The 12,415-nt window shown below is 50.2% G+C and overlaps 1 protein-coding gene across 3 annotated transcripts in view; it reads right to left on the minus strand.

Moving 5' to 3' along the window:
* The window catches only part of ORC1 (origin recognition complex subunit 1), a 384,523-nt gene that overhangs the window by 89,355 nt on the left and 282,753 nt on the right, over positions 1–12,415 (minus strand). For all 3 annotated transcript variants that reach the window (XM_063938885.1, XM_063938884.1, XM_063938886.1), the window contains exon 15: positions 163–282. In XM_063938885.1, coding sequence (XP_063794955.1) covers positions 163–282 — 120 coding nt within the window. The remainder of the gene's footprint in view (positions 1–162; positions 283–12,415) is intronic.

Raw genomic sequence — 12,415 nt, forward strand, 5'->3', positions numbered from 1 at the left:
CAGCGTCCACTGTTGGTCAGTGGGGAATTTATATATTTTTGTGCGCTCCATATGTCACTGTGGAGAAGTGGGAATCCCCCTCACAGGCTTCCTGTATATTCGGAGGAACAGCACACTCCGCAGTGAAGGGAAAACACCGATTCATGGCGTTTCAGCACCCACCTTTCTGGAAACGAGCTGGATGGCGTCGTCATCAAATGCCTTGACATGATTGAGTCTAGAGGTGATGATCTGTTGCAGCTGCTTGTGCGTATATGGTTGAAATGACATGCGTGTAAGACCCTACCAAAGAAAACCACAATTACTGCATAATCATAAACTTATCCCAAAAACCCTTCACACAGTACCCGACTGTATTCCTCTGTAAGGCGAGTATCTACAGTAGAAGAACCAATCAGCAGCTTCAGACACGTTACCGATAGGCCAGGACGGAGAATCTCTCATCCTACACTTAGTACAGCCAATGATCTCCTACCCTACTAGATGCATCTCGTCACACGCTGTACAGCTACAAATCTTATTATCCTTTATTTATACGGCACCACAAGGGATCCGCAGCGTCCATTACACACTACATAAATCAGGATTTTGGTACTTACCGATAAATCCCTTTCTCCGATTCCACAGGGGCCACTGGAGTGCAGATACAATGGGGATAGAGTAGGCAGTAACTGGGAGCTGGCACTTTAAATTTATAACCATGTGACTAGCTCCTCCCCTACTATGTCCCTCCTCCAAGCCAGTCTTAGGTAAAACTGTGCCCGAGGAGAGCTGGAAAAGACCAACGTTAAAGTAGAGGAGGTTCGCTAAGCCAACTAAACAGGATAACACCCAGGAAACCTGGAACTATAGTGAGAGGGGAACATAAACAATACGCGCAGTCACACAGTGATATGCAACCCGATAAGTGAAGTAGGAGGAAACAGCGCTGGGTGGGCGTCCAGTGTCCCCTGTGGAATCGGAGAAAGGGATTTATCGGTAAGTACCAAAATCCTGATTTCTCCTTCATCCACTAGGGGCCACTGGAGTGCAGATACAATGGGGACATCCCAGAGCTCCCAAGACGAGAGGGAGAGAGCTGAGTGTCCTACAAAATCGCTCGGCCAACTGCGATCCAGAGGTCGCAAAAATGTCAAACGGGACAAACGTATGATGACCCAACCAAGCGCCATAAAGTAGACACGGAAACCCCGGGGCGTCCGCCCCGAAGGTCCCCCAGAACGCGTGGAGTGCACCAAAAGGGAAGACGGAGGCTCATGAGCAACCGCCAAATAAGCCTGTCTGACGGTCAGACGTATCCAACGGGCCAACGTCTGCTGGGACCCCGGCCATCCAGGACGGGAGCATCGTACAGAATGGCGAACAGCCGAAGTCCACCGTACAGAGAGTCGGAGCGCCCTGACAACATCCAAAGGTCATAAACAGGTGAATCGGCCGAGAGGACCGAAAACACAAAAGGCGGCGCTATGTGAAAAAGCGGACAACACCCCCCTGGAAGAAACGACAGCTGAGTATAAAGGTCAGCCGTATCCTCATGTAATATTAGGCAAGAAGGCCGACAAGAGGGAAATGGAGATAGAGAGACCCAAGCTTCGACACCCATCTGGCCGAAGTCAGAACCAGGAGAAGGACCACTTTCCAGGTCAGAGAAAACATCTCCTCCGACTCAAGAAATTCAAAAAACTGAGACTGCAAAAAAGTGAGAACCAGTATGAGGTTCTCTGATGCCGCTGGAGAACGAAAAGGAGGCTGCAGTTAGAGTACCTACTGCAAGAAAGTCCGAACTTCCGGCAGCCAGGCTAATTTACAGTGGACGAAAACCGAAAGAGCAGAGAGCTGAAAATAAGAATTTACTTACCGATAATTCTATTTCTCGTAGTCCGTAGTGGATGCTGGGAACTCCGTAAGGACCATGGGGAATAGCGGCTCCGCAGGAGACTGGGCACAAAAGTAAAAGCTTTAGGACTACCTGGTGTGCACTGGCTCCTCCCCCTATGACCCTCCTCCAAGCCTCAGTTAGGATACTGTGCCCGGACGAGCGTACACAATAAGGAAGGATTTTGAATCCCGGGTAAGACTCATACCAGCCACACCAATCACACCGTACAACCTGTGATCTGAACCCAGTTAACAGCATGATAACAGAGGAGCCTCTGAAAAGATGGCTCCCAGCATCCACTACGGACTACGAGAAATAGAATTATCGGTAAGTAAATTCTTATTTTCTCTGACGTCCTAGTGGATGCTGGGAACTCCGTAAGGACCATGGGGATTATACCAAAGCTCCCAAACGGGCGGGAGAGTGCGGATGACTCTGCAGCACCGAATGAGAGAACTCAAGGTCCTCCTCAGCCAGGGTATCAAATTTGTAGAATTTAGCAAACGTGTTTGCCCCTGACCAAGTAGCTGCTCGGCAAAGTTGTAAAGCCGAGACCCCTCGGGCAGCCGCCCAAGATGAGCCCACCTTCCTTGTGGAATGGGCTTTTACAGATTTTGGCTGTGGCAGGCCTGCCACAGAATGTGCAAGCTGAATTGTACTACAAATCCAACGAGCAATAGTCTGCTTAGAAGCAGGAGCACCCAGCTTGTTGGGTGCATACAGGATAAACAGCGAGTCAGATTTCCTGACTCCAGCCGTCCTGGAAACATATATTTTCAGGGCCCTGACTACGTCCAGCAACTTGGAGTCCTCCAAGTCCCTAGTAGCCGCAGGTACCACAATAGGCTGGTTCAAGTGAAACGCTGAAACCACCTTAGGGAGAAATTGAGGACGAGTCCTCAATTCTGCCCTGTCCGTATGAAAAATTAAGTAAGGGCTTTTATAGGATAAAGCCGCCAATTCTGAGACACGCCTGGCTGAAGCCAGGGCTAACAGCATTACCACTTTCCAAGTGAGATATTTTAAGTCCACAGTGGAGAGTGGTTCAAACCAATGTGATTTTAGGAACCCCAAAACTACATTGAGATCCCAAGGTGCCACTGGAGGCACAAAAGGAGGCTGTATATGCAGTACCCCCTTGACAAACGTCTGAACTTCAGGAACTGAAGCCAGTTCTTTCTGGAAGAAAATCGACAGGGCCGAAATTTGAACCTTAATGGACCCTAATTTTAGGCCCATAGACAGTCCTGTTTGCAGGAAATGCAGGAAACGACCCAGTTGAAATTTCTCTGTAGGGGCCTTCCTGGCCTCGCACCACGCAACATATTTACGCCAAATACGGTGATAATGCTGTATGGTTACATCCTTCCTGGCTTTGATCAGGGTAGGGATGACTTCATCCGGAATGCCTTTTTCCTTCAGGATCCGGCATTCAAACGCCATGCCGTCAAACGCAGCCGCGGCAAGTCTTGGAACAGACAGGGTCCCTGCTGGAGCAGGTCCTTTCTTAGAGGTAGAGGCCACGGGTCCTCTGTGAGCATCTCTTGAAGTTCCGGGTACCAAGTCCTTCTTGGCCAATCCGGAGCCACGAGTATAGTCTTTACTCCTCTCCTTCTTATGATTCTCAGTACCTTGGGTATGAGAGGCAGAGGAGGGAACACATACACTGACTGGTACACCCACGGTGTTACCAGAGCGTCCACAGCTATTGCCTGAGGGTCCCTTGACCTGGCGCAATACCTGTCTAGTTTTTTGTTGAGGCGGGACGCCATCATGTCCACCTTTGGTTTTTCCCAACGGTTCACAATCATGTGGAAGACTTCTGGGGGAAGTCCCCACTCCCCCGGGTTGAGGTCGTGTCTGCTGAGGAAGTCTGCTTCCCAGTTGTCCACTCCCGGAATGAACACTGTTGACAGTGCTATCACATGATTTTCCGCCCAGCGAAGAATCCTTGCAACTTCTGTCATTGCCCTCCTGCTTCTTGTGCCGCCCTGTCTGTTTACGTGGGCGACTGCCGTGATGTTGTCTGACTGGATCAGCACCGGCTGACCTTGAAGCAGAGGTCTTGCTAGGCTTAGAGCATTGTAGATGGCCCTTAGCTCCAGGATATTTATGTGAAGTAATGTCTCCAGGCTTGACCACAAGCCCTGGAAATTTCTTCCCTGTGTGACTGCTCCCCAGCCTCTCAGGCTGGCATCCGTGGTCACCAGGACCCAGTCCTGAATGCCGAATCTGCGGCCCTCTAGAAGATGAGCACTCTGCAACCACCACAGGAGAGACACCCTTGTCCTTGGTGACAAGATTATCCGCTGATGCATCTGAAGATGCGACCCGGACCATTTGTCTAGCAGATCCCACTGGAAGGTTCTTGCGTGGAATCTGCCGAATGGGATTGCTTCGTAAGAAGCCACCATCTTTCCCAGGACCCTTGTGCATTGATGCACTGAGACTTGGCCTGGTTTTAGGAGATTTCTGACTAGTTCGGATAACTCCCTGGCTTTCTCCTCCAGGAGAAACACCTTTTTCTGGACTGTGTCCAGGATCATCCCTAGGAATAGAAGTCGTGTCGTCGGGATCAGCTGTGATTTTGGAATATTGAGATCTCGGCCGGGCACAAAAATCTAACTGAGGCTTGGAGGAGGGTCATAGGGGGAGGAGCCAGTGCACACCAGGTAGTCCTAAAGCTTTTACTTTTGTGCCCAGTCTCCTGTGGAGCCGCTATTCCCCATGGTCCTTACGGAGTTCCCAGCATCCACTAGGACGTCAGAGAAATTCCGGTAAACCTAGTCGAAGCGCCGCAGAGAAAACCACCCGGAGAAACCAAAGAAGGCGGCTAAATGAAAAACCGAAGGGAAAAAAACAAACCTTCGTCATTCCCACCAGGCCACATAAAGTTTCCAAAAGTGGTAATAGCGAGGTGAGGAAACTGACTTCCGAATTTGGAGCCCGGAAGGTATAACCGAACAAGGAAACACCTTCCTTCTGAGAAGCTAAACCGTTAAACGAAACCTGTGCAAGACTGATGTTGAAGTAGACAGTCCCGCAGATGTAGGAGCCAAAGCTCCTCCACTGACAACCGGTGCAGGGTGGATTTCCAAGTCCTGCGCGGCCAAACTGGAGACACCGGGAGGACTGGCGCGCATTCTCCCTATATGCGTTGCAGAAAATTGAGGCAGTAACAGGAAAAGGCGGAAAGATAGACTAACCAGAAGTTCCAAGGAGCCGTGAGGTCATCCCCGGCTACTGCCGCCAGGGCTCTCGTCGAGAGTAGGAAAGGGGCAGCTGAAGAGTCAGTCGGAACGCCATGAGGTCGAACCGAGGTTTCCACCAACAGGGATCAGCTGACAAAAATCCGGGGAATGTCCACTCATTCGGGTGCCCGACCCGGCGGCTTGACTACCCCTGGAATGAAGACTGGTGTCCTCTGCTCAGAGGAGGATGCAGGTAACCTTTCTCAGCGCCGCACGTGGCTGAAGAGAGAGAGAGGGACTGTTCTTGAGGAAGGAAAAATCCTCTGATGGACCGTGTTGAGTCCTAAAAACAGAAAACGGTACGAGGGGCATCAAGGAGACCCTTGTTGAATCTGAAGATCCTTGATCATCAGCAACAACCGATCTGCCAGAGACGGTCTTCAGCAGTAGATTGTTCAGCTAGGGAACAAACGTCACTCCCCGCCTCTGAAGTAGGGTCATCCTGTGACCTTTAAGAACACTGTTGGGGCGGGACCGAACGATAGACGCATCGGGAACGCTGCCTGCAGTACGACTTTCTTGACTTCGGGAACCGGCAAACCCGTGGTGAAAATTGATCACTAGCTGAAAACGAACAAAAGCATCAGTGCTTAAATGTCCTTGCTATTAAACAGTTGAGCCTCGGTGGCTCTACATTGATGAGAAACCTAACCCAAGCATAACCAGACCTCCCAGAAAAAACCACAGACATGTGCCCACCCTGTGATCTTCCAGGTGGGAGGGAGGCCCGACCTGCAGTGGACGTGTTAGAGGATCTACAAGCAGACTGATCCGAGGATATTGAACCTCTAACTTTGAGATCCCTTGGTGACGGATGTACCGCCCCTGTCGTGGACACGAAACCTGGAAGGGGTACGGAAATACCGGTATAGGTCCGTATTGAAGCTGGAGCAGCAGTTGGGGGAAAAAAAGTGGACTTACCCCCAATGGCCCGACCATGCCCGTAATGGACAACGCCTCTGATGCCCCCTAGGAATCAAGATCCGCCTGACACTCTCGCAGCCCTAAAAATCGTTGGGGTAAGATAGCCCAAGCGGAAATTCAGGCTCCGAGGATACAGACGACTATGGAATAGTCGTCTGTATATAAAAGAATATAAAGCAGAATCCTGCCAAAGATATCACCTGATGCTGATGCAAACTGTCCTGTAACTCAGAGGACAATTATTCAACAACAACAACCTACCTGGGTCGGGCAAGGCAGAACCTCTACTGCCACCTATTACTCTCAGACGACTCCTTCAGCAAGGTTGCAGCAGGAACTGGCAGCTTCTTGGACCTCCGATATATCGAGGGGTATACAAATGGAGAGATCTTATATCTTTTCCTGCTGTCTGCGGGGAAAGGATAGGAAAAACGAGATTTATGGTAAGAACTTACCTTTGTTAAATCTCTTTCTGCGAGGTACACTGGGCCCCACAAGGATAGACATTGGGGTGTAGAGTAGGATCTTGATCCGAGGCACCAACAGGCTCAAAGCACCGCCTCCTCTATAACCCCACCTCCCTGCACAGGAGCTCAGTTTTTAGTTAACCAGCCCAATGCAGTAGCAGGAAAAGAGACGACAACGGATAGTAGCCACATACACTACACTCTCACGACAAGAGAAGTGTCAGCAGCTAATGCCATACCAACCCAAAGAAGCTAAGTGCGTCAGGGTGGGCGCCTTGTGGAGCCCAGTGTACCTCGCAGAAAGAGATTTAACAAAGGTAAGTTCTTACCATAAATCTTGTTTTCTGCTGCGGGGTACACTGGGCTCCACAAGGATAGACATTGGGGATGTCCTAAAGCAGTTCCTTATGAGAGGGGACGCACTGTAGCGGGCACAAGAACCCGGCGCCCAAAGGAAGCATCCTGGGAAGCGGCAGTATCGAAGGCATAGAACCTTATGAACGTGTTCACTGAAGACCACATAGCCGCCTTGCACAATTGTTCAAGGGTCGCACCACGACGGGCCGCCTAAGAAGGTCCAACAGACCGAGTAGAATGGGCCGTAATGTGAGCAGGAGCCGACAGACCAGCCTTCACATAAGCATGTGCAATCACCATTCTAATCCATCTGGCCAAAGTCTGCTTGTGAGCAGGCCAGCCCCGTTTGTGAAATCCAAACAGTACAAAGAGAGAATCAGATTTCCTAATGGAAGCAGTTCTACTCACATAGATACGGAGAGCCCGTACCACAACCAAAGACTTCTCTTTGGGAGACAGATCAGGAAAAACAAGTGCCGGAACCACAATCTCCTGGTTAAGGTGGAACGAGGAAACCGCCTTAGGTAAATATCCGGGACGAGTCCTAAGAACCGCCCGGTGAAATATCAGATATGGGGAACTACAGGACAAGGCACCCAAATCCGACACCCTTCTAGCTGAAGCAATACCCAGCAGAAACACCACCTTAAGGGAAAGCCACTTAAGATCAGCTGAACCAAGAGGTTCAAACGGAGACTCTTGTAACGCCTCCAAAACCACCGACAAGTCCCAAGGAGCCACAGGCGGGACATAGGGAGGTTGGATACGCAACACACCCTGAGTAAAGGTATGCACATCAGGTAAAGTCGCAATTTTTCTTTGAAGCCACACCGACAAGGCAGAAATATGAACCTTGAGGGAGGCCAGACGTAGGCCTAAGTCCAGGCCCTACTGAAAAAAAAAACAACAACTTGGCTATACTAAACCTGGAAGCATCATAATCGTTAGATGCGCACCAAACAAAGTAAGAATGCCAGACCTTATAGTAAATCCAAGCCGAAGCCGGTTTCCGGGCCCGCAACATAGTTTGAATGACCGCCTCAGAAAACCCTGTAGCCCTTAAGACGGAAGCTTCAAGAGCCACGCCGTCAAAGACAGCCAGGCTAGGTCCTGGTAGACACAGGGGCCCTGAACGAGGAGGTCTGGGCATTGTGGAAGTAGAATTGGACGCTCTGACGATAGGCCTTGCAGGTCTGAGAACCAGTGCCATCTGGGCCACGCTGGAGCTATGAGAAGCAGAATTCCTTTTTCTTGCATGAACTTCCGAATTACCCTGTGCAGGAGTGACACCGGAGGGAACACGTACGGCAGCCGAAACCTCCACGGCACTGCCAGCGCATCCACGAATGCTGCTTGAGGATCCCTTGTCCTTGCTCCGAAGACCGGAACCTTGTGATTGTGTCGAGACGCCATCAGATCTACGTCTGGAAGACCCCACTTTTCCACTAGCAGTTGAAACGCTTCTGGATGGAGGCCCCACTCGCCGGCATGTACGTCCTGATGACTGAGAAAGTCCGCTTCCCAATTCAGGACTCCTGAAATGAAGATTGCCGTTATCGCCGGTAGATGGCGTTCCGCCCAATGTAGAATCCGTGAGACTTCCTTCATTGCCAGACGGCTTCGAGTGCCGCCTTGATGATTTATGTAAGCCACTGTGGTGGCGTTGTCCGACTGCACTTGAACAGGACGGTTGTGAATTAAATGCTGGGCTAGGTTTAATGCATTGAAGACCGTCCGCAATTCCAGAATGTTGATTGAGAGGAGGGACTCCTCCTTGGTCCACCGACCCTGAAGGGAGTGTTGCTCCAGCACCGCGCCCCATCCTCTTAGACTGGCATCTGTCAACAGGACCCAGTTGGATATCCAGAAGGGACGGCCCCTGCACAATTGTTGGTCCTGGAGCCACCAGAGCAGCGACAGACGGACCTCCGGAGTCAATGAGATCATTTGAGACCTGATCAGGTGAGGCAGGCCGTCCCACTTGGCTAGAATCAGCCTCTGGAGAGGGCGAGAATGGAATTGAGCATTCTCCACATGTCGAATGCTGATACCATGAGGCCCAGCACCTGCATCGTCGAATGTATCGACACTTGCGGACGAGAAAGGAAGCAACGAATCCTGTCCTGAAGCTTCAGGACTTTCTCCTGACACAAGAACAACCTCTGGTTGTGAGTGTCCAATAGCGCTCCCAGATGCACCATGCACTGAGCAGGGATCAGGGAGGATTTCTTCCAGTTGATGAGCCACCCGTGGGCTTGGAGAAACGGGACCGTCATATCTAGATGACGTAGGAGAAGTTCTGGGGAATTTGCCAGGATTAACAAGTCGTCCAGATACGGCAGTATCCTGACCCCTTGACGGCAGAGAACCACCGTCATCACCGCCATAACTTTGGTGAAGACTCGCGGAGCCGTTGTTAAACCAAAAGGTAACGCCCGAAACTGGTAATGGAGGTTGCCAATAGCATACCTCAGGTATTGCTGATGTGACGCTGCTATAGGAATATGCAGGTAAGCATCCTGTATGTCCAGGGAGACCATGTAGTCCCCACGTTCCAAAGCCAGAACTATAGAGCGAAGGGTTTCCATACGGAACTTGGAAACCTTCACAAACCTGTTCAATGCCTTGAGGTTTGAGAATGGGCCGGGAGGACCCATTCGGTTTCGGGACTAGAAACAGCGGAGAATAGTACCCCTGGGCCCCTCTGCACAAGAGGCACCAGTACTACGACTCCTGTATCCAGGAGGGTCTGTACCACCGAATGCAGAGTGTTTGCCTTTGTCTGGTCCAACGGAACATCTGTCTGGCAAAATCGATGAGGGGGTCGGTTTTTGATGGCTATGGCGTAACCTCGAGTGACGACTTCCTGTACCCAGGCATCTGAAGTGGTCTTCAACCATTCCTGGGTATACCCTAGAAGCCGGCCCCCCACCCTGGGATCCCCCAGGGGGAGGCCCGCCCCGTCATGCGGCAGGCTTATCGGCCTTGGAAGCTGGCTGACGGGCCGCCCAGGCTCTTTTTGGCTTTGGTTTACCAGGTTTGGAAGTGCTGGCCTGCTTGTTGTACGCCTGACCTTTTGCTTTACCTGAAGGACGAAAGGGGCGAAAGGAAGTACCTTTAGCCTTCGACACAGAAGGAGCGGTACTTGGCAGACAGGCAGTTTTGGCAGTAGCCAAGTCAGCCACTATCTTATTTAAGTTCTCCCCAAACAGAATATCTCCCTTGAAAGGGAGTACCTCCAGGGTTTTTCTAGAGTCCAGATCCACAGACCAGGATCTCGGCCATAATATCCGGCGAGCCAGGACGGACGTAGTAGAGGCCTTGGCTGCTAGGATACCGGCATCAGAAGCCGCCTCTTTAATATAGCGAGAAGCCGTGACAATATATGACAAGCATTGTCTAGCATGGTCAGAAGAGATTTCAGCTTCTAACTCCAAGGCCCATGCTTCAATAGCCTCTGCAGTCCATGTTGCTGCAATAGTGGGCCTTTGTGCAGCACCCGTGAGGGTGTAAATCGCTTTAAGACAACCCTCCACACGTTTATCCGTAGGCTCTTTTAGAGACGTGACGGTAGTGACAGGTACAGCGGAGGAAACCACCATCCTAGCCACATGTGAGTCTACTGGAGGAGGCGTTTCCCAATTCTTAGACAGCTCTGCTGCGAGGGGATAGCGAGCCAGCATCTTCTTTTGAGGCACAAACTTCGTACCCGGGTTTTCCCAGGGTTCCTGACGTATATCCACTAGGTGATCAGAGTGAGGTAAAACTTGTTTAACCACCTTCTGACGCTTGAACCTATCTGGTTTCTTAGGAGGGATGGATGGCTTGGGATCATCCGTAATCTGTAGAATTAACTTAATAGCCTCCAAAAGATCAGGAACATCCACATGTGAACTACCCTCCCCATCAGCAGTATCTGAGTCAGAACCTGTGGGGTCAGTGTATGTGCTGTCTTCATCAGACGAGGTGTCAGTGACAGCAGTGGATTGTGAGGAGACAAGCGCTCGCTTAGAGGACCCCTTGGACTTAGGCGAGCGATGGTCAGACTTTTTAGTAGTCAGGGACTGGTTCAACTTTTTCAATTGAGCAGATAAATTGTCCGCCCACGGCGGGTTAGCTGCAGGGACCACATACGGTTGTACCGGCATTGGGGGTCCCATAGGGGGTGTTAATTTATAAACTAGCATATGTAGAAGCGTGGAAAAATAGGATTTTGGTACTTACCAGGTAAATCCTTTTCTTTGAATCCATAGGGGGCACTGGAGTACTCTTGGGATATGGACGGGCTTCCGTAGGAACAGCACTGAATATTTAAATTTAGAACACTCCACCCCTCCATATCCCAGAGTACCTCAGTGTACTACCTCAGTGTTTTTTACTGAGCCGAACAGGAACTATAGAGAGGTTGACAATGGAGAATTCCTATAACATAACGGACAACAACAAAGTTGACACATAACGTTACTGACAAACTAAACAGTTGACACCATAACCGATAGACCTTTATAATTTGAACCAATCGGTGAAAATGTGTTACCATAAGCTCCTCTGAGCTTAATACAACCCAGGTAAAACTGCTCTGGGTGGGCGTCCAGTGCCCCCTATGGATTCAAAGAAAAGGATTTACCTGGTAAGTACAAAAATCCTATTTTCTTTATCATCCACTAGGGGTCACTGGAGTACTCTTGGGACGTACCAAAGCTTCCCCCGTGGGCGGGAGAGCTGTTTGGCACCTGTAACACTAGGCGGCCAAAGCTAGATGCTGATGCCGCAAACGTATCAAACTTGTAAAAGCGCACAAACGTGTGCACTGAAGACCATGTAGCCGCACGGCAAAGCTGCGTCGTAGAAGCTCCTCGACCAGCTGCCCATGAAGTTTCCACAGAACGTGTGGAATGAGCGGTTACTGATATAGGTGGTTGTAACCTAGCATGAAGGTAAGCCTGACGTACGGTTAGTTTTATCCATCTGGATAAGGTTTGTTTAGACGCTGGCCAACCCATCTTGGCAGCATCATAGAGAACAAACAACGTATCCGTCTTACGAACTGAAGACGTTCGGGATACATAAACGCGTAATGCGCGTACCACATCCAGAGTTCCAGAATGTGCTGTCAACACAGGAACTACTATTGGTTGATTGATGTGAAAAGATGACACTACTTTTGGTAAGAAAGCGGGATTCGTCCGAAGTTCCGCTCTGTCATCATGAAACACCAAATACGGTGACTTTCATGACAAGGCACCCAAATCCGAAACACGCCTTGCCGAAGCTAAGGCTAGAAGAAAAATTGTTTTCCAAGGGAGAAACTTTATATCCACTTGCTGTAAGGGTTCAAAATATGAAGACTGTAAGAACTCTAAAACCAGATTCAAGTCCCATGGCGCTGTAGGTGGCATGAATGGAGGCTGTACTCTGAGGACACCTTGGAGAAAAGTGCGTATAGACGGCAATAGAGCCAATCGTCTTTGAAAGTAAATTGACAAAGCAGATACCTGCACCTTTAGTGTAGATAAACGCAGTCCTTCATCTAACCC

This window comes from Pseudophryne corroboree, chromosome 9, assembly GCF_028390025.1.
Source record: "Pseudophryne corroboree isolate aPseCor3 chromosome 9, aPseCor3.hap2, whole genome shotgun sequence".
Taxonomy (NCBI): domain Eukaryota; kingdom Metazoa; phylum Chordata; class Amphibia; order Anura; family Myobatrachidae; genus Pseudophryne; species Pseudophryne corroboree.